The 22925-nt window shown below is 36.6% G+C and overlaps 1 protein-coding gene across 2 annotated transcripts; it reads left to right on the top strand.

The window, feature by feature from the left end:
* Positions 1–338: 338 nt before the first annotated feature.
* On the top strand, positions 339–13594 carry LOC121316732 (kynurenine 3-monooxygenase-like). 2 transcript variants are annotated; one of them, XM_041251857.1, is made up of 15 exons: positions 339–530; positions 1418–1487; positions 2398–2495; positions 2745–2834; positions 4267–4315; positions 4675–4762; positions 5885–6050; positions 6530–6601; positions 6793–6914; positions 9177–9324; positions 9699–9756; positions 10120–10202; positions 10417–10518; positions 11638–11697; positions 13039–13594. In XM_041251857.1, the coding sequence occupies exons 1-15, from the start codon at positions 474–476 to the stop codon at positions 13114–13116; spliced, it is 1341 nt and encodes a 446-aa protein (XP_041107791.1). In that variant the 5' UTR covers positions 339–473; the 3' UTR covers positions 13117–13594. The 2 variants fall into 2 exon arrangements, with proteins under 2 accessions (XP_041107791.1, XP_041107790.1); XM_041251856.1 differs by having other exon boundaries at positions 12993–13594.
* Positions 13595–22925: the final 9331 nt, after the last annotated feature.

The following is a 22925-nucleotide window of genomic DNA, read 5'->3' as shown; positions in this document are numbered from 1 at the left end:
TTAGGAATGAAAAACCAAACAATTGACTCGTATTTCAAATTATGCATTTAACATTTACTGATAGTGTGATGTGGTTGATTTTATTCTTTCATTTAGCAATGCATAGAAATAGTACAAAAAGAATAATCCTCTCTTTCGTAAATTATTAATATGACTGACTGTCACTAATAATGAATAAAGACTGTAGACTGCAAAGGAAAGCGAGTGTGCCTCATAGCTCTTCTAGTTACCATGGTTATTTGAAATGCAGAACCGAAAAAGTTGCAGACAGATGCAACTAGACTGTAAAGCTCCTCCCTTTTGGTTTCAAACTGGGGAAGTTACTCTTTCACAAAAAGCAAAAAAAAAAAAACGCAAATCAGGGTAGCTAGAGGTAGGTTGTGCGCCGATAAATTGTCTGCAGCGACTGCAAGAATTGCAGGTACGAGGACCGCAGTACTCCCAGAGAGAACAGGAGCTCCAGACACTCAGCTATGGAGCGTGAAGTCGGCGTGAATAATGTTAAAATTGCCGTAATCGGAGGAGGCTTGGTGAGCAATTAAACTGTTTTTGTTTTTGCTGTTGTTATTCTTGGCAAAAGTGTTGAATTAAACAGTATATGCCAGTCACGTTATTGTTTCGATGCACAGCTAAATAGGTATTGTACTCTCAATCTTACAAAAAAACAGTTCAGCGAAAAAAGACGAATACGAGAGCTAAAATGTATAAAATGAGCTAGCAAATTAGACATTTGGAATTTGCTATAAATCTATAAACTCGAATTCATACCTGGCTGGAATTCATATACGAGGCAATTCCGTTACATCATTCAGATTGTAATAACTTTGAAAAGCGAACTGATCGTGCATTATTCCATAGACATGCCTTTATTTAATGTAAATAAAAAATGTACCTTGTTTAGTAGCTGCAGAACATTAGAATAGGGAACAGTGGGGATAGGAGGACGAGTCACCAGCAACGGGCAAAAGAAAAATTATAACTTATAAAAAAAAAAAGGATCTATTTTTTTCATGGTGTTTTGTTAAACATTTAACAGGAAACGTCTGTTGCCTCTGTGCAAATCCTTTTGAGTAATTGTACACCTGCAATAGGATTGTGCTGTTTGATTTTTCCTGAGGGTTACTGCTGTTTTGGGACTAGCTGTGTAGTATCTTTAGTTATGGAGTGTTTTGTTCAAATCCATTTTTAACTGTTTTAGAGAAGGTTAGAAGGTTATTCGCAGGTCAAAGCACTGGTTATCCTAAGAATGTTTAAGAACACTTAAAACTGTGCTTAACATAATAGTCTTTACAGTTTTGTGACTGGAGCCCACAACATCGTTTCAGGCCAGTGGGTAGGTGTTGTGAATTGCTACGCTACCTTCAGATCATTTGAAGTACAATTACCCTTTTCCTAATGGACTAATATGTTTCTCTAGGTTGGTGCATTAAATGCCTGCTTCTTTGCAAAGAGAGGTTTCCAAGTGGAGCTGTATGAATCAAGAGAAGGTGAGAAATTAAGTGTTATTGGTTTGAGGTGTCTGCAGTAAAAGCGTGTTCAGTGTAATGGACTATATTGTAACAGAGGTGGAAAACGAATCAGGACATAGGTATGCTGCCAAACAGCACAGTCTTTAATTACAGTGCAGAGCAAACAGGTTCAGAAGAATGTCACCATAGCACTCCTTACTTCACCAAGTAGCTTGCAGGCTCTCCTGAAGTAGCCCCACAGACATACCTAGTTGAAACATCGTAAATGCTGTAGCCAATCAGAAGCCCAGCTCGGTTACCTCCCCCTGCCTCAGTTCCTTGTCCACCTTTCCCTCGTTGGCGAGAGGTCGCTGCTGGTGTAAGATTGTGTGAGCTCTTTTGCAAAGTCCAATGCATTGCCCTCACGTGTAGACATGCAGTCTCGACGAAGTCTCTGCAAGTTGCATGCTCTGAGCTCCGGCTTGCGTAGCATGGTCTGGCACGCTTAAACAGCCCCCCGAACAACAACCGGCTACAGACACACGGTTCCGCCCAAGCTCACTGTTACAATATGTTGCATCTCTTGCCCTTTTCAAACTTAATTGATCTGTCGACTCATATTAAAACAAATCAACAATTATTTGGTGTAAGAATATACCACTGAATACGATTGATCTTATGTAAACCATAAAGAAACCTGTTTCAATACCGTCATTGGATTAACTGTGATCCCGTTGCTCTGTAAGAATGTATAAATGCCAGCATTGTGGTACCTTGTTGGCTCATTGCAAATGAAGATCATGTCATGAGAGTGGTGGAGCAGAATGATTGAATAATTATATGATCTCTGGGTAATGAAAACATTTTACAGAACAGGAATGTGTTTTGTAGCATTCTGTTTTTACAGTGATCCCAAATTATTTCATTTACAATCTTCCTTTTGTTGTAGATATACGAAGGGCCACAGTTGTGAAAGGGAGGAGTATAAACCTGGCCCTTTCACACAGAGGCCGTCAAGCCCTGAAAGCTGTTGGGATGGAAGATAAGGTACAGTATTATTAAATCCTTGATTATTGATTCACAGCACCAATGGCTTTGAAAAATGTAAAGTAGGATATGATTTATTTTGATTCGATAAAAATATAATCATAAAAAAAATCATGCATGATTTATAAAAACAAAACAAAAAAATCCTGCTGAAATGCTGGTCCCTTGGCTTTATTCTATATGGATATTTTACAAGGAGCACATGATACTGTTGCTTTTAACTGTTTTCACTCTTATGTCTTATTCCAGATTGTCTCTAAAGGCATCCCCATGCATGCTAGGATGATCCATTCTCCTTCAGGGAAAAGGTCCCCAATCCCCTATGGCAAAAAAGGACAGGTAACCACAAGACTTCCAAGTTCAATGTTCCTGCACTCATTATTTATCAGTGTTTTTTATTCTTAGTTTCTGATCATTCTCACTTGATTGTGGTAAGGAAGTAAAAACCCATTTAGGCTCTACTGATTGATGATTTAAGATGCAGCAGCTTGTTTTTGGTTTCTTTTCAGGATTCTGCAGTTTAACATGCTATATGTATTCGCTGTATTTGCTTTTGGGTTCTCCTTTACCATGCTGTCTTTGCTATGTTTTTATATGTAATTGGTTACCTACTTAAGTCCAGCCAACTGTAACAGTCAAACTGAACAGAAATTCTACTCTGTGAGTTTGTTCAAACTAAATTCTACACATATTTAAAGAAAAAAATTAAAGGTAGGTTTTTAGAGATAATATTTCCGACGTGTAAAACAAGAAGTAAATGGTGAAAACACCTTGCAATCGCAGCAACACTGGCAAATTAGGCTTTTCAGTCCTGAGAGGAAAAAAAAGAATATATGAAACAGGTTGGTATTTAAACAGTATGGAAGATCCACAGTGATTGTAGAACCATTTTAACCTAGTAAGTGCTGTTGTCTTTCTTTGAAGACAGGTTACTTTTGTCATTTTTTGCAGCATTTTTAACTGGACTCTAGCTTTTCACAGTTTTTCTGTTCATAGGCCTGTATTAGTGTATCCCAGTTTTTCAGAATGGTTGAGAAAGTGTTTGTGGGAATGTTGAAATCTCCAGCAATATCTTTCTTTTTCTTGCATTATCCACTGCTTTCAACACCTCCACTTTTGTCTACATGGTTACTACATGTTTTCTTCGCTGGTCACCCATTTCTATGGCATTGATATACATGAGTGCTATGGCAACTCAAAATAGATCACAAAACAGCACTAAAATACAGTGCAGAGGCTGGGTTAAAGTTACATACATTTTCCCTCAAATGAGGGACATTTGTTTTATTCGTTTTTTTGTTCCCTAAGGGGCTCCAAAATGATACGCACAAACAGGAAAATTGTATTACGTGAATTTGTATTATAAGAAGTAATTTACAGGAAGCAAGTGTTAAATTTGTCCGGGACCATGGAGATAGCAATAAATGAACTGACAATGGTGTGTGTGTGTGTGTGTGTGTGTGTGTGTGTGTGTGTGTGTGTGTGTGTGTGTGTGTATATATATTATATATATATATATATATATATTATTTATATTATATATATATATAATATATATGTATATATATATATATATATTGGTCTACCTATCTACTGTATATGTACCATGCTTTCTGAATGAGGTGGATGTTGAAATGTTGTCGCTAAGTATTAAAATAGTGAGTTTTCAGTTTTATTCCATTACAGTTTGAACACTACCATTAACATTTACCTCCACCGATTCCAAAGAATATTGCCCATGTATATATACATATATATACTTATGTTTCAGTATATCCTGTCTGTTGATAGAGCCAACCTTAACAAAGAGCTTTTATCTGGTAAGAAAAAACTCATTATTACAATGTTTTTGTCTGTATTTATTATATATTTTTTTCATTTCAAACAACAGTACAAAACTAAAACAATTGTAGTAGTATTATGAAACATCAGTAAATTTGTTCATAGTTTCATAGCATTAACATCTAACTATTATTTACTGATAAGAGTCTGTTAGAGTTATGACTTGTATGTGGCTCTTTTCCCATCGCTGTGTATCTTGTCATGAGTCATGTGAATATGGGACTCCCATGTTTCTTCAATGAAAACTGTCTTACTTTGGTTCTGTCATTACCACAGCCCAAGATAATATTTACTAAATCCAACAGTATTCTTGATCTTTGATCTGTGTTTGCTTTAGCTGCTGAAACATACCCCAGTGCAAAGATGAACTTTGAACACAAACTGATAGATTGGAATTTGGAGTCTGGTTCAATGACATTCCTCAGGTAAACAGTTAAAGATCAATGGACAGCAATGATGAAACACTGAAGAAGTACATACGTGAAGTAATGGAAAATAACATAACAATACAAATGTAAAAAATGCAGACATTTCTGAATAAAATGTTTTGGTTTTTTTTTTAATCCAAATAACTTTTTCAGTGGGTGCTGGTCCTAAGTTGTAATTACATTTCAGAATTTGCAGATTGAGACAGAATACAGTATTCTTCTGCACTGTATCCACTTGGTTGCCAAGAAAGCCGTGGATAAAGGCATGTTTCTTTCTGAAGTTAATTATGTTTTTGTGATAGTTGACCTGTGTTGTAGTAACCTTTCATTCCCAAATTGGTAAAGGAAAACTCAAACCATCAGACAAGTTATCTAATCTAACACACTAATATGTAGAACTATGCCCATTTACATTTATTTATCAGTTTAATCAGTTATCCTTGGACAGTCTTTCTGTAAAGTTACTTGGTGCTAAAAGGATGTTACAGAAAACTACTTAATGACCTAATTTAATACTTTCTGCAAGGGATAATATATCTTCAATTCTTATACTTAAACATAATATTCCAGAGCCTATTTTCTTGCTAATCTGGGACTGCCTAACCCTGACCAGGGTGAAAACCTGCCAAAGATGTTTTAAGTAACTGGACTTCAAGTCAGGAAGCCTCACCTGTTACAGTTTAAGTTGTTTTACATATGTCAGTTTCACTTCCTTAAATTGGTTCATTTGGTTTGTATTTCAGTTGTAAACAAACTCAGGCCTTGTCCTTTCTGATAAGTCAGATATCTCCATTTTACTCTTTTGGACAGAAACAGAAACCATTCCCACTAGTCCAAATGTTCTCTGATGGGGTTTTCTTTAGCCAAACAAAAAGAGTGAATCCGTCTTGAGTCCATGCCTTTCTTGTCTGGATGTAACTGACAGTCTTCATTGGTTTGGTCATTTGTTTTGATATTGTTCATGGTAACAAAATGTTGATATTGTGCATGGAAATACAATGTTCTTTAAGTTCTATTAATCAACTATGTGCCATGTTTAGTTGAATTGTAAAGCCAGTCATCACTCCAGGCTATTGACAGACCTTATAGCATAACCTTGTTTGTTTTTATATATTGCAGGAAAGATGGGTCAACCAAAGTGACTACATGTGATCTCACAGTTGGGTGTGATGGTGCCTTCTCTGCTGTCAGAAAGCGTTTCATGAGGCAAAGCCGCTTCAACTACAGTCAGACATACATTCCACATGGTTATATGGAACTCACAATACCTCCAAAACATGGGGATGTAAGTATATAATTCTGCAAAATTAGTTTAAGTGAACCAAGTTCTGGTCGAGGAGGTTACTCCATTTGTGGTTGATGCCGTACATAAATGTCATGTGATTTAAAAAAAACTGGTGCATTATCAATGAATTACAGATCATTGGTGTAAGCAGTTGAGTTGGTGCATTTGAGGTGGAATTAACCTTTTATGGCTTCAATGAAGGTTTTGAACCATATACTGGTGATATACTATGAAAGAATTAAATAAATAAGCTTTAGATGTTCCAAGCATTATTATGTGTTTAAAAGTAATTTAGTTGACATGTTTAATGTTGGGCTGTGTTATGTTATATTGTGCTGTTCAGTATTTGCTCATATGATGCATGTAAAGTGTATTATAAGCAAAGCATTATACATAATTGCATCCCTGGATTTTTGTGCATGTTTCTTGAGGTTTCTATATCAAAGATACGTATACAGTGTTTATATTTTTTCCCCCAGTTTGCCATGGAACCGAATTTTCTCCACATTTGGCCAAGAAACACTTTCATGATGATTGCTCTGCCCAATTTAGTAAGTGTTAACTTTACGTTTTACAATCCCATTTCCAACACACACACAAGTAGGATCAGTGTTGCGCTAAGAAAATGTATTAAGCAGCAGATTCAATAAATTACACTTCCCTTGATATTTTTAGACCAAGAAGGACATGTAGTTTTGTATGCTGCTTGTTTCTCAGCATCATTTAACCTTTTCTTTTAAAGGACATGACCTTTACCTGCACCCTTTTCATGCCGTTTGAGGACTTTGAGAAGATTACCACTGGGGACGAAGTGCTGGAATTCTTTCAGAGATACTTTCCTGATTCCATTCCACTCTTTGGAGGGTAAGCATTCCAGCCTCGTATTGAATGCATGATATTGCATGTTTAGTAGCCTTTATCGCTAGCTATTACTTTGATTCCTACGGAAGAAGGTTGTGGCTGGAGGTCATTCCCATTAGATGGTGATTGGATGTTTTAGTGGTCAATTTGTTGTCCATCCGCCCAAACTAACACTTGTGTGGCTCTTTGTTGGTAAGCATGAGCAAGATGACATTTTTGTAATGTGCACCAGTAATTCCTTCCCCTCTGACACGTTGAGTTTGTTAAAGATTTGCAATGAAAAATCTTTATCAAACTCACTGCTGCAGGGGGGAAGAAATTACCAGTGCACACCCCAAATTCACACTGGTGGTCAGTTTTATAATGGTCTTATTACATTCCACCTCAAGCTTGCTCAGGGTCTGTCCCAAAGAAAAAAAAATAAAGGGGACTTTATTAAACATGCCAAATATTCATGATTGCAGAAACAGAAATATAATGTGATTTAAGAACACATCATCAGATAAAAAACAGAAAAAATAAAATTCAGAGCGTCCTGGATAAGAATCTAGATCAATGTATCCAGTGCTCGAGACCCCCCCAAAAAAGTGCTGGAACGCACTATATAATTTCAACAACTATGAACTAAGAATAACATACAGTAGAAGCCCCTTCATCCGAACAGCTGGGGAACATAGCAGTGGTTTGCTTTAATGAGCGTTGTTCAGATGTTTACAAAAACAGCAATACATGTACATATATTCCACTCTAAAGGTTTATTTTCAAAAGGAGTTTTTCTGATAGCCCCAAACCTGACTTTTACACTGTATATAATGTCACTCTGCAAAGCACATCTGACAGCGGTACAGAAGCCTACAAGAACATCAAATGTAAAACTGATTCAAACAAGTGAAGCACTGATTTTTATTTGTACGCACATACATATTAATTCATTGCTTTCACAATTTTTTAAAACCTTAAAAAAAGAAAAAACTATAAACTGAATAGTACTGAAAGCAAGTTTCAACACTACTCTCAAAACAGCAGGCTATATTCCACAGTACTGTTGGTCCTAGAGTTTTACACTTGCATTTGTGTGGATATTTCCCCCAAAACAACAACGAACAGAGATTATGACGTTTATGAAATGAAATCGGTGATAATACAGTATCACGTCTTTCTGAACAACTTGTCTGTACAAGTTAAAATTCCGAATGAAATTAACTAGCGTTCCACCTGGAATTTGTAACTTGAGTTTCTTGTCAGTAAATTCACAGTTACTATTTTAACTGTCTTATCTTTTCATACAATGTAAAACGCTTAAAAAAAAAAAACTGGAGATTATATAACATGACTAGACACACAGCTACCAACAATTACTAGGCACCAAACCTTGGACCCACAAGCAGATAAGAACTTGAACTTGAAACATATGTGGAAGTGACTGTTAGCACATACTAGGATAGAAACAAAAATGATATGCAACTTCCCACAGTATATAATTCCACCTCTGCCACTGACTGACTCACTGTGTGACCCTAAGCAAGTCACTGAACCTCCTTGTGCTCCATCCTATGGATGAGATGTTAAATCAATCTCCTATTGTATGTGACTCTGCATATAATGCACAGTACACAGTCTACCTCAGTAAAGCACTTTGTGATGGTGGTCCACTATGAAAGACACTATATAACAATAAAATATATTATTATTATTATTATTATTATTATTATTATTATTATTATTAGTTAAAGCTAAATATTTTACTTTATTTATTTATTTATTTATTTACATTGCTAGAATTTCTATATATTGTGTATATAAATCAGTGGTCATAAACCTAAAATAAATGTTACTTTTCTTAACTTTAATATATGGTAGGTGTTTTAAACATATAATCTAAAAATAAAAGGTCTTCATGAATTTATATAACAAACATGCACATATACTGTACAGTCCAAATAGTTATTGTCTTTTCCAATGAGCATGCACAGAGGTTGACGCGAGTCTGTGACCACACTTAAACAGCCTGAGTGCTGTCGCAATGTCCAGAACAAGGCGACGGCGATGTTCTTTGATACATTGTCACATGTTTGTGGTTAAATTCGAACATAGTTTGCTGGAAAAGTTTTCTATTTTCAAAACGGTTCCAGAAAGTGGTGGAACTCTGTTCCGGTGCATTCCGCCAGGACTTGAGCACTGAATGTATCCAGCTTAATACTTAGCAACCTATATTTATGTTTTTATTTAAATTTTATTGCATTTGATTTCTTCTGTTTCATACAGAGAGGCATTGAAGCAGGATTACTTCCGCTTGCCAGCCCAAGCTATGGTGTCAGTGAAGTGTTCCCCATACCATATTGGAACCACATGTGTGCTAATGGGAGATGCAGCGCATGCTGTTGTTCCCTTTTATGGGCAAGGCATGAACGCAGTAAGTTAGATTTTGAGTTAACCAATGGCAGTCCTGGAGTGGGATATCTCACCCAACCATGTGGACTCCAAACCCAGGGTGGATGCCATAAATTCATAGATTCCTCGATTAATCTGAGATGTAATTAGATCAGGTGAATTAGGGCAGAGATGTGCGGGAGAATAAAATGAAGATTAAATGTGACTTGTCTCTTAGAATCAGTTTAATATAAACACAGAGAGACAGATTTTAATGGTCTGTGAACAGAGCAGTCAGAACTGAGTAGAACAAGGTGAGGAATGTTGATGGTATATTATCTTTCAGCAACAGCGTTAGTAGGACATTTACTTTCTTTTTACTTTTAACTGTTTCTTCATATAATTTTTTTTTTTAAGGGCTTTGAAGATTGTATTGTTTTTGACGAATTGTTGGACCAGTATAACTGTGACTTTAGTGAGTATATTAAAATTCGTGTGTAAGAAGTCAACCAATCACAGTAAAAGATCTGTCATAATTCCAGTATCTTATCCTGTGCATAGCATATGCGGCAGAGTGCATCAAATTTAATATCTTTTTATCAAGAAATTTTTATTCCGTCTGGGATTGCCATAGTCATCTCTTCCATAAATGCAATAAACCCAATTAGAAGAGAATTAAAAAAAACGTATTCTTGAACTGTAAACTGGGACGTTCATTTTGCATATTAACCCTGGGAGCCACTGCAGTATTACACATGGCTCGAACCTAATAATTACAAAACCACACAAAGCTCATTCATTATGAGAAGAATCGTCTTTCTGTGTTTCTTTCATGAAGGTATCTGCCTTCCTGAGTTTACAAGACTGAGGGTCCCGGATGACCATGCTATAGCTGACCTGGCCATGTACAACTATATTGAGGTAAGAGACCCTTGTGAAACACTCAGTCAGGCTAATGCCTTTGTCAGTGTTATCAGCATCAGCTGAAATGCATGTCTACTTTACATAGTTTAATCTCTACTCTGAATAACTTGAATTGTGTAGTGCTTAAAGCAGACTAATGCGTAGTGGAATGTTTTTTCTTTCTGGTTATTTGATGTACAGTTTTGAAGAATAATTTGTTTGCTCACTTTAGATGCGTGCACACGTCAACTCCAAATGGTTCCTGTTCCGGAAGCATCTTGACATGATTCTTCACTACATGATGCCGAACACGATTATCCCTTTATACACCATGGTAAGTGTCAAGAACACGATTATCCCTTTATACACCATGGTAAATCACAAGAACACGATTATCCCTTTATACACCATGGTAAGTGTCAAGAACACGATTATCCCTTTATACACCATGGTAAGTGTCAAGAACACGATTATCCCTTTATACACCATGGTAAATCACAAGAACACGATTATCCCTTTATACACCATGGTAAGTGTCAAGAACACGATTATCCCTTTATACACCATGGTAAATCACAAGAACATGTTTATCCCTTTATACACCATGGTGAATCTGAAGAATACGATTATCCCTTTATATACCGTGGTCTCAACCTGAATTAATCTTTACATTTACATAAACAAATAAAATGTAGTCATTCTATAACAAGTGCCCTGTGCATTAGAAGCAATTTGTGTATAATTCAGCCTTTGGTTAGCTAAGCTGTCTTATGTATTATGTGTAATAGGTACCTCTTTATATTATTTTTTCAAAAGCGGCACATTATACTGTATATTAATCTAGAATACTGCACACCTTGTTACAACGTGCAACCCTTATTTAACACACATAACTGTTACTAAAAGGGGTAATTTATATACAAAAAGGTACCAGTTCTTATAATTAAGGTATATGGATAGCAATTCTTTCGAGGCCTAATATACTGCCATTGATTTACAGTAGCTCCCGTATATACTTCAGTTTCTCATCTACTTGTGGATCAGGGTTGTGTGTTATTGTTGGTGTCGGTAGCTGCATGCCCACCTTTACCTAGCCATATTGTAACATGATCTTCATGTCTGAACAATATCAGTGGGAGCTGACTAATGTGCAGAACAGGAGCTACGACACTGTTGTTAAGAACGCAGTTTTCTCACAGTTCATCATTTGCAAACTGTATAATTCTCACCTGTCAGACAAAAAGGTACCAGATCTGGGATCCATTGCGATCCGGCACAAATGAACCCCTGGTTGCTAATATCCATACAAAGTTGTAAATTATATTATGAAATTATTCTTTAATACACAGTCATTAAAGTGACATGTGAATCGGTAGAGTTTCTTTTAATGACACTGGCCTGGGCTTTCTGCTTTCCCTTATTAAGATGGATTTGTTGATTTCCCATGTTACAGGTTACATTTACAAGAACCCGGTACCATGAGATAGTAAAGAGATGGCAGTGGCAGAACAAGGTAGGAAATCATTTACTTGGCCTCGGCTGTTTGCAGTGAGGAAAGCCTAAGGACGTTTGGTGCCCCTGATGTCTAATATTTTTTCACATTACACCATGCGCTTAAAAAGAACAATTTCAAGACTAAGGGCAGCTACAATGGTACCAGCAGTTGGTAGAATGATAAGTCCGATTTTGACATAGTAATGCCATCACAATGATATGGACAATCAATACACAGTGGTAGTTCATTGCAGTACCACATGGCAGAATATCAGCGTGATACCAAATAGAGAGCGCTTTGCAATATTGCCATGCTAGACCAGCACAGTTCTAGTTGCTATTGTGTTTATATGTTCTGCTTTATAAACTGTCAGTAGTGTGGCAGTATGCCCTGCCCATGTGGTTGTGTTGTGTTGCGTGTGGTGTGTTAATGTTGGTGTATAGCTATTGGTGCATGGGATATAAATGGGTCTGTGTAGCACAAGTGATTTAAAATATATAGTTGTATTTAGGCATGGGGATTGCATAATCACTTCACATGCAGGTAAAGTATGTAATAGTATGTGAGCACAGATTGCACAAATTAGTTCACATGCTGGGGTTCAAGTGAATAATTAATTAGTAATTGAATCCCGGCACAACAGTATATATAGATGTACGCTTTACTCACTCTGGGTTGTGTGTTCAGGGAGAAAGAACGGGAGAGAGTGAGGAGAGTAAAGTAAATTAAAAAGAGATACTAAGCAATTGCTGCATCGTGCTGGAGGACCAGCAGGGTACTTGTTTGTTTAGTGTTCGTCCCTGTTGGTTAGTGTCTGTTCGTTTTGTTCGTCTGTCTGTGTTTTTGTCTGTTTTAAACTTTTTATTTGCAATAAACTGGCACAAGCAAGCGCCTTCACGATTTCACTCACAATGCTGTGTGTGTTTCTTCCGGGTCTGATGTCACCACTCAGGCCAGCTGTTCACAGTAGTTATAATAAAGAGTTGTAAGTTATGAAACATGCTCCTTTTGGAACGCTACCTGGCAAAGGCTCTGACTAGATCACTACGGGACTGACAATAAATGTCCCACCCCAAGCCGTTATGCATTTCTCGAAAAACTATGTGATATTCGAAGGAGACAATTATCTAATCAAAGATACCAAGTTTTATATCAAGAAGGGGATCTACTGTATCTGACTGGGGTAAAACAGAAAGCAAATGCCCAGCCTTGCTCATTCTGCATTTATTCATCTTTCTGTATTTTTTGCAAAAGTCAATCAGTAAAGTTTATGTGTTTTTTTTGTTTTTTGTTTTTTTTTGTTATTCCCCCAGGTCATTAACCGAGGACTTTTTCTTTGTGGGGTGTCTTTGGTTGTAGGTAGCACTTACCTGCTCATTAAACACCCCCCTTGTACACCAAGCATTCAGCTGGACCGACTGTGGAACTGGGCCTTGAGTCTGAAGTAACAGATTTACAAACAGATTGTCACTGATGTGCTGTACTCACTATTCTTAAATGGAACCTTGGACTTTTACCCAAATGTTTCATTGGTCACTTGGCCGTCTAAAAATCAATATTGCCTGAAAAAGTGGTCAATATTGCACGTATTGGGCACTATTGAACGTGATTACATCATCACACTGTCTCCTAAACCAATCTCCAGAACGTTCTGGGAAGTCTCCCTCACACAGAGAAAACACCTGCTGTACTCTTCTTCATTTGTGCAGAGATAGTTACTGGTTCATTGAGAAATATACAACATATCTTCATCAATTAAAAGGAAATAAGAACACCTTCCCTGTTTCTGTTCCTACCAGCATTATCATTGTTTCTTTCCTTCCCAATCCCCCCCATGAGTGTCTCACAGCCGCTGCTGAAGTAAATAACATGTCAACAAAAATTGAATAAATTGAAACCTTTCCAATACTTCAAACTTTGTTTTTGTTTTGTTTTTTAACAACCATTATGCTTCCTACCACCATTTTCGATATTTATTTCCCTCCCAATCACATTCTGACTGTCATTTTTGCTCCTGCCTCACTTAACTTTCATTTTGTTTATTTCTTAGTCACCATTTGAGAGGTTTCATAAAGCAAATACTGACTCTTACTTTCGCTATATATCAGAAAAGGATTACCATTATAAATAATTAGAGGTCGGCACAGGTAGAAAATCCGGAACCAGACATGCGCTGTAAAACATACCCGGGTACCCATCTTTTTCGGGTAATGATTTAAAAAAAGTAAATAATAATAATCACATATATTAATGTTTTAAGTGCATGATACATATTTAGATACTATATAGTACACATACATTTAGTCCCTTCAGATCTGTAGACTTGTGCAACCTTTTTCAGTACTGGCAACATAAAAATAATAATAATAATAATAAAATGCCTTCATTGCTCTTTTCTTGTAAAGACACCGACATATCTGAATTTTGTTCATTGCGGTTTCCTTTGGAAACTTCTCAAATCACATGAAAATAATCTGTTTTCCTCATGGTTTGACAAGTTTTCAACCTGTCTGGAAACAAGTAGCCATCGCACTGCTATATCAGCGAAATTGGCGAGGGTATGGGATTTGTAGTTTTTTGTGTGTGATTAACAGTGGGCAGTGGACACCAATAAACTGCATTCTTAGAGTACATTATGATTGAGCTGTGAGAGTTTGATCTGTGTTTTTTTTTTTTTTTTAATTTATACTGTCGGCTACAAAAAACAAAAAATCACTTTTTATTCCTTTAGGAATTTCTAGTGGCACACATGTGACTAAATTAAAACTTACGTTCGCACAAACACATTTTTCATCCCTGTGCCACCAAATTAGTCGCACTGTAGAGCCCGCTTGTTATGTTGTTTTAGTTCCTGAGAATTATTTGCCGCAGTTGTTATTAGCGAGATGTACTTGCCACTGTGCTATTTTTTCTGTAAAAGGTTGATATCCTGTCAGTTAAGAAACAGTGTAATGCAAAAGATTGTTTTAACGTTGTCTTTATTACGCTGGCCAGAGACAACTGTATTGTCATACTTTCTACATTTTCTTTAAATTCTTAAATTAAGAAATCGAACCCCGGTTGTAAAAAGAGACTAGGATGGCATCAGATAATTTAAAACCTGGGTTTTACCCGGGTTTTCGGGATCCGTGCTGACCTTTAATATAGACATATTTAAATTTTCTTTTACACTACTGTATTTTTGCACTGGTTCTAAATAGATTTTCTTTTAACTGTTTCAGACATGTATTAGAAGTTGGCCAACATTTTAGAATTACCTAGAACTTTAGGATTGAGACATAATTTAAAGTCGTACTGTAGACAAAAGCAATCTGCAATGAAAGCAGTTCCTTTGACCTCAGAGCTGCAAACTGATTTGTAGGTTGCCAGAATGATAGGGTTCTTTATCAATAGTCATTGGTATAAAACTGCTCGTTGTCATCACTTGTGATAATAACCACTATGGAGGAGGAATTAAAAGTCACTTTCTTTGGCCTATTCCAATATTCTAGCGGTCTGTTCTTGATTGACCTCTGAAATCTCACCAAACGCGCACACAAAAGTTGGAAAAGGCACCGTCGAAACTGCAAAAAAAGAGAAACAGCAAGTGTTTCTATACTGTTTTGGTTTTTTTTGGGTGGGGGGGGTTTCAGAAAATACAATACGAAGGTAAAGTTTAACACAATTAAGAATCAAATTTGCGTAGAACATTTTTTAATGAGACGTCTAACATACATTTTTTGTCTGTGGCCTCAGAGATAAAGACAAAAAAAACAACAACCAAATATATTTTGAATACAGGGAAACCATATCCAAAACAAATTACTGTACCATTCAGTGACTGTCCCTGGTTAGTGACGACACGGTATCACTAAAACTTTATGTAGATACAGTATTGCTGTATGAAGGGAAAGTCCTGCTAAAAATATTGGGTCATTTTCTATGCTCACTTTATAAATTCCAAGCTTTTTTTTTTTTTAATTATCTGTGTATATTTAACCAGATCTCCTTCAAATCCTCAATCCAATGCCAAGTGACTGTAAGTAAACTTTTGTTGTGTGGTTTACTGAACGGTCCTTTCAATGTATTTCACTGATCCTCAGAGTTGGGGAACATTGTCAGAGCAGAAGGAAGCAAGTTTTCTTCCAGGACAACCTTGTACTTGGCTTGATTCATGCCAAAGCTGCCCAATTCCAGCCTTGCGGAAGCACCCCCAGATCATCACTGATCCTCCACCACATTTCACAGTGGGTGCGAGACACTGCGGCTTATAGGCCTCTCCAGGTCTCTGTCTAACCATTAGAGGACCAGATGTTGGGCAAAGCTGAAAATTGGACTCATCTGGGGGTGCTTCAGCAAGGCTGGAATCGGGCAGATATGTCTTTGTGAAGGACGCATGAATCAAGCCAAGTACAAGGTTGTCCTGGAAGAAAACTTGCTTCCTTCTGCTCTGACAATGTTCCCCAACTCTGAGGATTGGTTTTTCCAGCAGGACAAGCTCCATGCCACACAGCCAGGTCAATGTGTGGATGGAGGACCACCAGATCAAGACCCTGTCATGGCCAGCCTAATCTCCAGACCTGAACCTCATTGAAAACCTCTGGAATGTGATCAAGAGGAAGACGGATGGTCACAAGGCATCAAACAAAGCCGAGCTGCTTGAATTTTTGCGCCAGGAGTGGCATAAAGTCACCCAACATCAATGTGAAAGACTGGTGGAGAGCATGCCAAGATGCATGAAAGCTGTGCTTGAAAATCAGGGTTATTCCACCAAATATTGATTTCTGAACTCTTCCTAAGTTAAAACATTAGTATTGTGTTGTTTAAAAATGAATCTGAACTTATTTTCTTTGCATTATTCGAGGTCTGACAACACTGCATATTTTTTGTTATTTTGACCAGTTGTCATTTTCTGCAAATAAATGCTCTAAATGACAATATTTTTATTTGGAATTTGGGAGAAATGTTGTCAGTAGTTTATAGAATAAAACAAAAATGTTAATTTTACCCAAACACATACCTATAAATAGTAAAACCAGAGAAACTGATAATTTTGCAGTGGTCTCTTAATTTTTTCCAGAGCTGATATATATATATATATATATATATATATATATATATATATATATATATATATATGAGAATTATGTCTCAATCCTAAAATTCTAGGTGATGCAAAACTTTTGGTCATAGCTGCATTCACTTGATATTCATCCATCTCCTCTGATGCTTGATCGATTTCCTATTTTTCTATCATGTTGTAGCCATAGGTTTTTTGTCCTAGGGCCTAGAAGGTCAGAGTTCAAATTACTTCCAGTTAAGCAGCACTTGTTTTTGTTTGTTTTATTCAAAACTGAGATGCAGTTTTGCCATATTTGTTTTAGTAAGTGAAACTTTATGTTATTCTTTGACTTGTTTCTTCACGTTGGAGTTAATTTTCAAAGCATTTCATTGTTACAAAACTGCAAATACATACATTGGGTATTTAATCAGTGTATTTTTATTTTCAGACAGTTAGATAGTTTTTTTATTTTTATAACTTTAAAATCATTTTATTTTTTAATCTTTTGGGAAAAAGTATTTTGCATTTTGAAAACTGTTCCTATTGTTTGTTTTTCCATAACCCTAGAGGATTGCACACTACAGTGTTTGTGCATTTAACGTATTACTTCCTCAATTAGAAAAAGTACAGTGCTTCTGTTATTTCACATTTTGATAATATTGTTTAATGTTGACAGTTAATTACTGTAAAAGCACCCTTCACTAATTCACTAGATTTCAGGATTTTAATGTGTAAGAGATACAGAAACAATGAGGGTGCACAGTACTTTTCACATGCTTACTCACAATGCCAAAGGTCTCAGCATCAGTCCTGAGACCTGACCTGGAAAACTTCTGAACTGAAAAATACAATGTGTACATAAAGCATTCACATTAGGCATACAACTCACTGTACTATTGGTGTATTTGTTTGGTATTGCCTCCAGCAGAGGTACAAATATACAGATTTTAGTCAATAATCAGTGATCCCCAAAAATCACATTCTACTCCTCGTGCATTTGGTCAATTTACTGTTATCAGAAGCCTTGAAGGTGCATTCATTCTCTAAATTGAGTTGGATTGTGATCTACAGTAAGTAATGACTCGCACCTCCAAATGTCTCAAACTGTGCAGTTGAAAAGATGTGAAGCACTGTGCTTATCTGTGAGGTTCTGATCCTTGCACAGGCCCCCAGCTTCATTCACAGTGGCAGATAGAGAAGGGTTAGGGTCAGATTAAAGGCAGACAGCATGAAGCAGGGATTGTAAAACAAAGAACTGGTTCAGCTCTTCATAACAGTCTGATCAAATAGGATTACTTAAAGGCCCATTTAACAATGCCAGCTGTCTGCCCAGAAAAACACCATAGTACCTATTACTTGAGTATAGATAGCTAATAGAACTTCATATTTTATACTTCCTACAATGAGTATTTTACTAATAATTATGTCAATTACACAACTGAGTAATGAGTATCTTTTTATTTATATATTTTTTGTGTTGATGACTTTCCAATCATATTATGTGCAAGAGCTTTTTTTGCTTAAACTACTTGTTGTAAGAGTGACAGACTCAGATGCCTTTGGAATTCCTGGTCCCGGTACTTGCTAAAGGCACATAAGAATGAAAGAGAAATAGTAAATTGACCTTAAACTAATATAAAGCTAATAACATTTCATAATTATAGATGATGTATTGTAGTGGTTCTATACAAAATGCAATATCTTCACTTACCATCCGGATAGTGTACCAAATGTGTCCATAGCAGTAAGCCATCATGCCAACAGGCACAAAGAGCCCAGAAAGAAGATGAGTGTAAAAGAAGCATGGTTGTGGTCTTTGTAGCCCAGTCCACAGAGCAGCCTAACTGGTGTTTCTCCAGCGTATACCTGTTCTAGCCAACGAGGGGGGCACCTCTCCAGGCCAGGGAGTAGAGCCAGATATAAGTGATGGCCCTCCAGTTCCAAGTGAAATCAATCCCCTTGGCATGAACTCTGATATAGTGCTCGTATGCCTGGACTGTTAGTGTCATGATGGACACAATTCCTATGGGGAATTAAAAAAAGAGTTCTTAAGCAGCAGACACTGAAACTCTTGTTTATGTTCATGATCCCACTATACTGGTATCTACATGTCAATGTGAGTCGGTGCCTTAACTTTAGGGCACTTATTTTTCAGTTAGCTGCATTGGTATGCCAAATCATACACTTCTTTACTAAAGTTTGAGTTGTCTCTCAAATCTGTCAACTTCTGTCTCCATCCCAACAAAGAAACCTGTTCATATATCTGCATTAATTCCAAGGGAACAGAGATTTATAAATGCAGTTGCTTGGGTCAGTGTTGTGAGAAAAGCTTCATTTGTTTCTGTCAGAGAGATATGAAAATATCCCTGGTATTGACATAACATCTCACGTCAACACAATAATGGCAGGTTAGGGTTTTAGAATCCCTGACTTATATGTATCACTGTGTGACAAGATGCTGCCCGCTAACATTCAGACGAATCTCTACAGGGCATGTAATAACATATATTTGTCAAGACAATAATGTCTTTTCTGATTTGACTTGATAAATCTGACGCAGTGGACATGACAGTTTGAGAAATGCTCTGAATTTCTGTCCATCCTAAAATAACAGGATCTTAAAAGTGTCATTGGGTCACCATTATGATACCACTGCATGGACCATAAGCAACCCTACCTGAACAAGCAGCAGATCACAACACTCCTTTGCAATAAAAACACAATGTACATTGGTTCATCCTGTTGGGACACTAAAATAAAATGCTGGCGCAGTGCTATTTGAAGTGTTACTGCATTAGCATTAAAGATCCCATGGCAAAGGGGTAATGCAATCTTGAAATGGGGGACGACTGTGTCACACACGGTTATATCTTCACTTTCCTTGTCATCATAAACACCATTATAATTGGTTTAGAGACCAACCAATAGGTCACCATATTATGACTGCAATTATGTGCTTTTAAAGCAAAGCACCAAAGCTGACTCACTGCCACTTACAAGTGCTATCAACAGCACAGAACATCTGTCAATTTTTTTCCAGTTTTCTAAAGAGACACTCAAACTGAGTATGTTTGACAATGAGGCAATGCCATTTACAAAAGTGTAGATGTAAGAAGTTATTTTAAAGTTGCATTTCTCCAGCATCGTAAGTGCTAAAGTGCTAAATAAAAAAAAAAAAAAAACGGGATAGGTCCATTGCAGGTACATACTTAGTTTTTTGTTAAACAAAATTAGTTAAACCAGGATTATGCACGCACTCATAGAAAGGCTTTAAATATCATTAATTAATTAACTAAAATAAATTCACTTGAATCTAATATGCAACATAAAATTAAATCATGTTCTTAAGGTTTTTAGCTTTAAATAAATTATGGTCCTTAATTTAAACAGCAACCCGTTTTCAGAATTAGAGAATAATATGACGTGTACTGGTTGGACCACAAGCTGGCCCTGTAGTGTTAAATCCACATGGCTGCAATGCCACCTGTTTTGTTTTTCATTCATGATTTTGCAATGGAGTCACATGGCACAGCAATCAATTTTGCACAAAAAAAGTCAGAAGAACATCACCTGTGCATTGGCTTAAAATGTGTTTACTTAACATTACCCTGTCATGGCCACTTGTTAACAACATTAATACATGTATGAATCATTTGCAAATGAAGTAATTATATGTTACATATGTTTTTTTTTTCTTAATAAATACAATTAAAACGTGCATTGATATGTAAGTTAGCTAGCTGCTTTTATATATGTTTAATTCTGTCTGAAAATGTGGTATGAGATGTTTCAATGTGAGTACAATATAGTAGGCAATTACATTTTTGTCCTGTTCTGAGAAGGTGTTTTTAATAATAAAATAGCTACAGTTAGAGGCTTCCAGTTCCTTGTTCTGACTACATGCCCGTGCCAGATTCCCAGTGAATACAAATGGTAGTCAGCTGAATACTGTGGGGGTTGATGGTGTTAAACGTGTTCCAGTTTTGTACATTTTGATCAGATAAGCACATCCTGAGTTAATGGAATTCATTGAAAAATGCTGCACCAAGTACTGTTCATTTGGTTTAAGTTGTATTGCACAAATGCATATAGACAGATAACTACAGAACTGGTTACAAATCAAATGTAATTTTAAATTCATATGAAGGAAAGTATGAATCAATACAAAGCACTTTTCCCTTATAAAATATACAGTATTGTGTGTCCTACTTTGTTTGATTCTATTGCAATTAACAATCAAGTATTGAAGAAGTTTGTTGGTTGTGGCTGGATCACTAACACTGTTAAAAATATGGTATAGGGGGGTAATTATGTGTGTAAAAAGAATAATTTATAATACAGTAAACTCCTTCCTTTCAGCCTGATCAATCATTAAAAGCTCTCTCCTCTCCCCACCTCTCTATTAAGTCCAACTGACCGTCTCTTTACCGATGGTCAAGTTGCTGTTGTGTCTCATTTTATTCCTTTAACTGTCAATAACCAAGCCCAAACAGGATGACCAAGATTCACTCATTAAAGAACGAGTAAATGAGAGCAACTCATCACACAACCAGAGCAGGAAGCCAATGCCGTTGAAATGCCTGACCTTCTTCTCATTCCCTGAAAGTTTCCATCTGATTGGTTGTTAATTAAGTGGCACATTGCAGAGAATACACCTGTGCTGTGTAGCCACAATCTGTGGAAAGGCAGCTTACTGTTCCAGACCCAGTTTGAAATGTGTGTGCTTCGTCTGATCAAAATGTAACCAGAGGGTCGGTAGCAGAAGCCTTTCTGAGCAGATGTACTTTTTTTTCCAATCCATTGTACTGTACATCGTTTTACTTTGCTATGCACATCACATACTTAAGGCCATGTATAATAAAAATATATAGGGTCGATTCAATTGATCTATACAATGCGGTCGAAAAGCGCTGGCTTCTATATACACAGTTTTTAAATAACTCCTTTGTTAAAGCTTTGTGAATTGAGCCTTTGATAGTAATCAGCAACTAGCAGGTACTGGGTACATATTGCTCATATTGCTGTATTATTCCTTTCTTTTCTGGTGATGAAAGTCCTGGGGCAAGACTAAAAGAAACAGCATGTTCAAAGAATTAGAAATATGGAGGGCAATTTCAGAAAGAGTGCCTGCCTTTTTTACTTTACAGTAAATATATACTGCCACTGTCTATTCTCAGTGTGTGTTAACTCCTTTGGTACTAGTTAAATATTCATACAATGTTTACTATATTGGTGATGAATTACCTTAGGACAGGCCACTTTAGGTTGGTTTTATTTTGCAGTAAATGTTTGCAAACACACAGCACCTGTGCCAAACAGAAAATGATACTGAAGTAAAAAGCCATTATTTATTTGGATTGGTTTATGATCTCAACACAGTATTGAAAACATATAACCAGTGTTTTTACCATGAAGAAACCAGTAACAGAACCATTAGGAAACCACACTACAGGCAGCAATAACACCATATTTGCAACAAATTTTGCACAGTGGCCCTGATGCACTGCTTCCGATATGGTACAGCAATGGATTGCCAATGTTTATTCAAAATATGGTTCAAAATATGATATGACTGTGGCACCATCCACATAGGGTTCTGCTACTCTTGCCCCTTGGTACAGAAGCACTGGCTGCAGTACCATTGCAGTCCCACATAGCAATCATTTGGCAAGAGCTGTAAGTTTCTAATACATTAAGTTTACTAACAAGTAGGAAACAGTAGAGCAGGACATGTAAACATTTGAAACTGGCACACATGATGGTTATTTATTCAGTTTCAGTGATCATGCAGAATTGGAGAAGCCACCACACACTTCTTCAGGTCCAGGTAAAACATTAACAGCCTTGTCACCCCACTCCAATCGATTGCTCTAAGATTCTGCATGTGCTCAGAAAAAAGACTTTAGATGTGATCTTTCTGTCTGTCCACCTGCCATATACTTGTCTGCTTGTGTGTTTGTCTGTCAGGTTTTTTTTTTTTTTTCTGGTGCGACTTGATTAAAAGTAATTAATTTAAATAGCAGTTATTCCTAGTAAGGAGTATTGTAAAGGTTTCTGAATTGAATTGCTTCAGCTATTAGGGAGTGTTCCTGTAGAATTTATGTTGCTGTGTAATAAAAAGTAATGTACCAGATGTTTGATATAAGCAGTACTATGAAAACAAATTAACAGGACATCCAGAACTGTTTTGTAGGTCATCAGTGTA

The sequence above is a fragment of the Polyodon spathula genome, chromosome 6, assembly GCF_017654505.1.
Source record: "Polyodon spathula isolate WHYD16114869_AA chromosome 6, ASM1765450v1, whole genome shotgun sequence".
Lineage (NCBI taxonomy): Eukaryota > Metazoa > Chordata > Actinopteri > Acipenseriformes > Polyodontidae > Polyodon > Polyodon spathula.
This window is presented reverse-complemented; position numbering and strand designations above follow the sequence as displayed.

Coding starts and splice junctions, on each gene's coding strand:
- LOC121316732 (XM_041251856.1), top strand. CDS start 474: ATGGAGCGTGAAGTCGGCGTGAATAATGTTAAAATTGCCGTAATCGGA. Junction 4,316..4,674: donor TAACAAAGAGCTTTTATCTG/GTAAGAAAAAAC, acceptor TGTTTGCTTTAG/CTGCTGAAACATACCCCAGT. Junction 11,698..12,992: donor GATGGCAGTGGCAGAACAAG/GTAGGAAATCAT, acceptor TTATTCCCCCAG/GTCATTAACCGAGGACTTTT.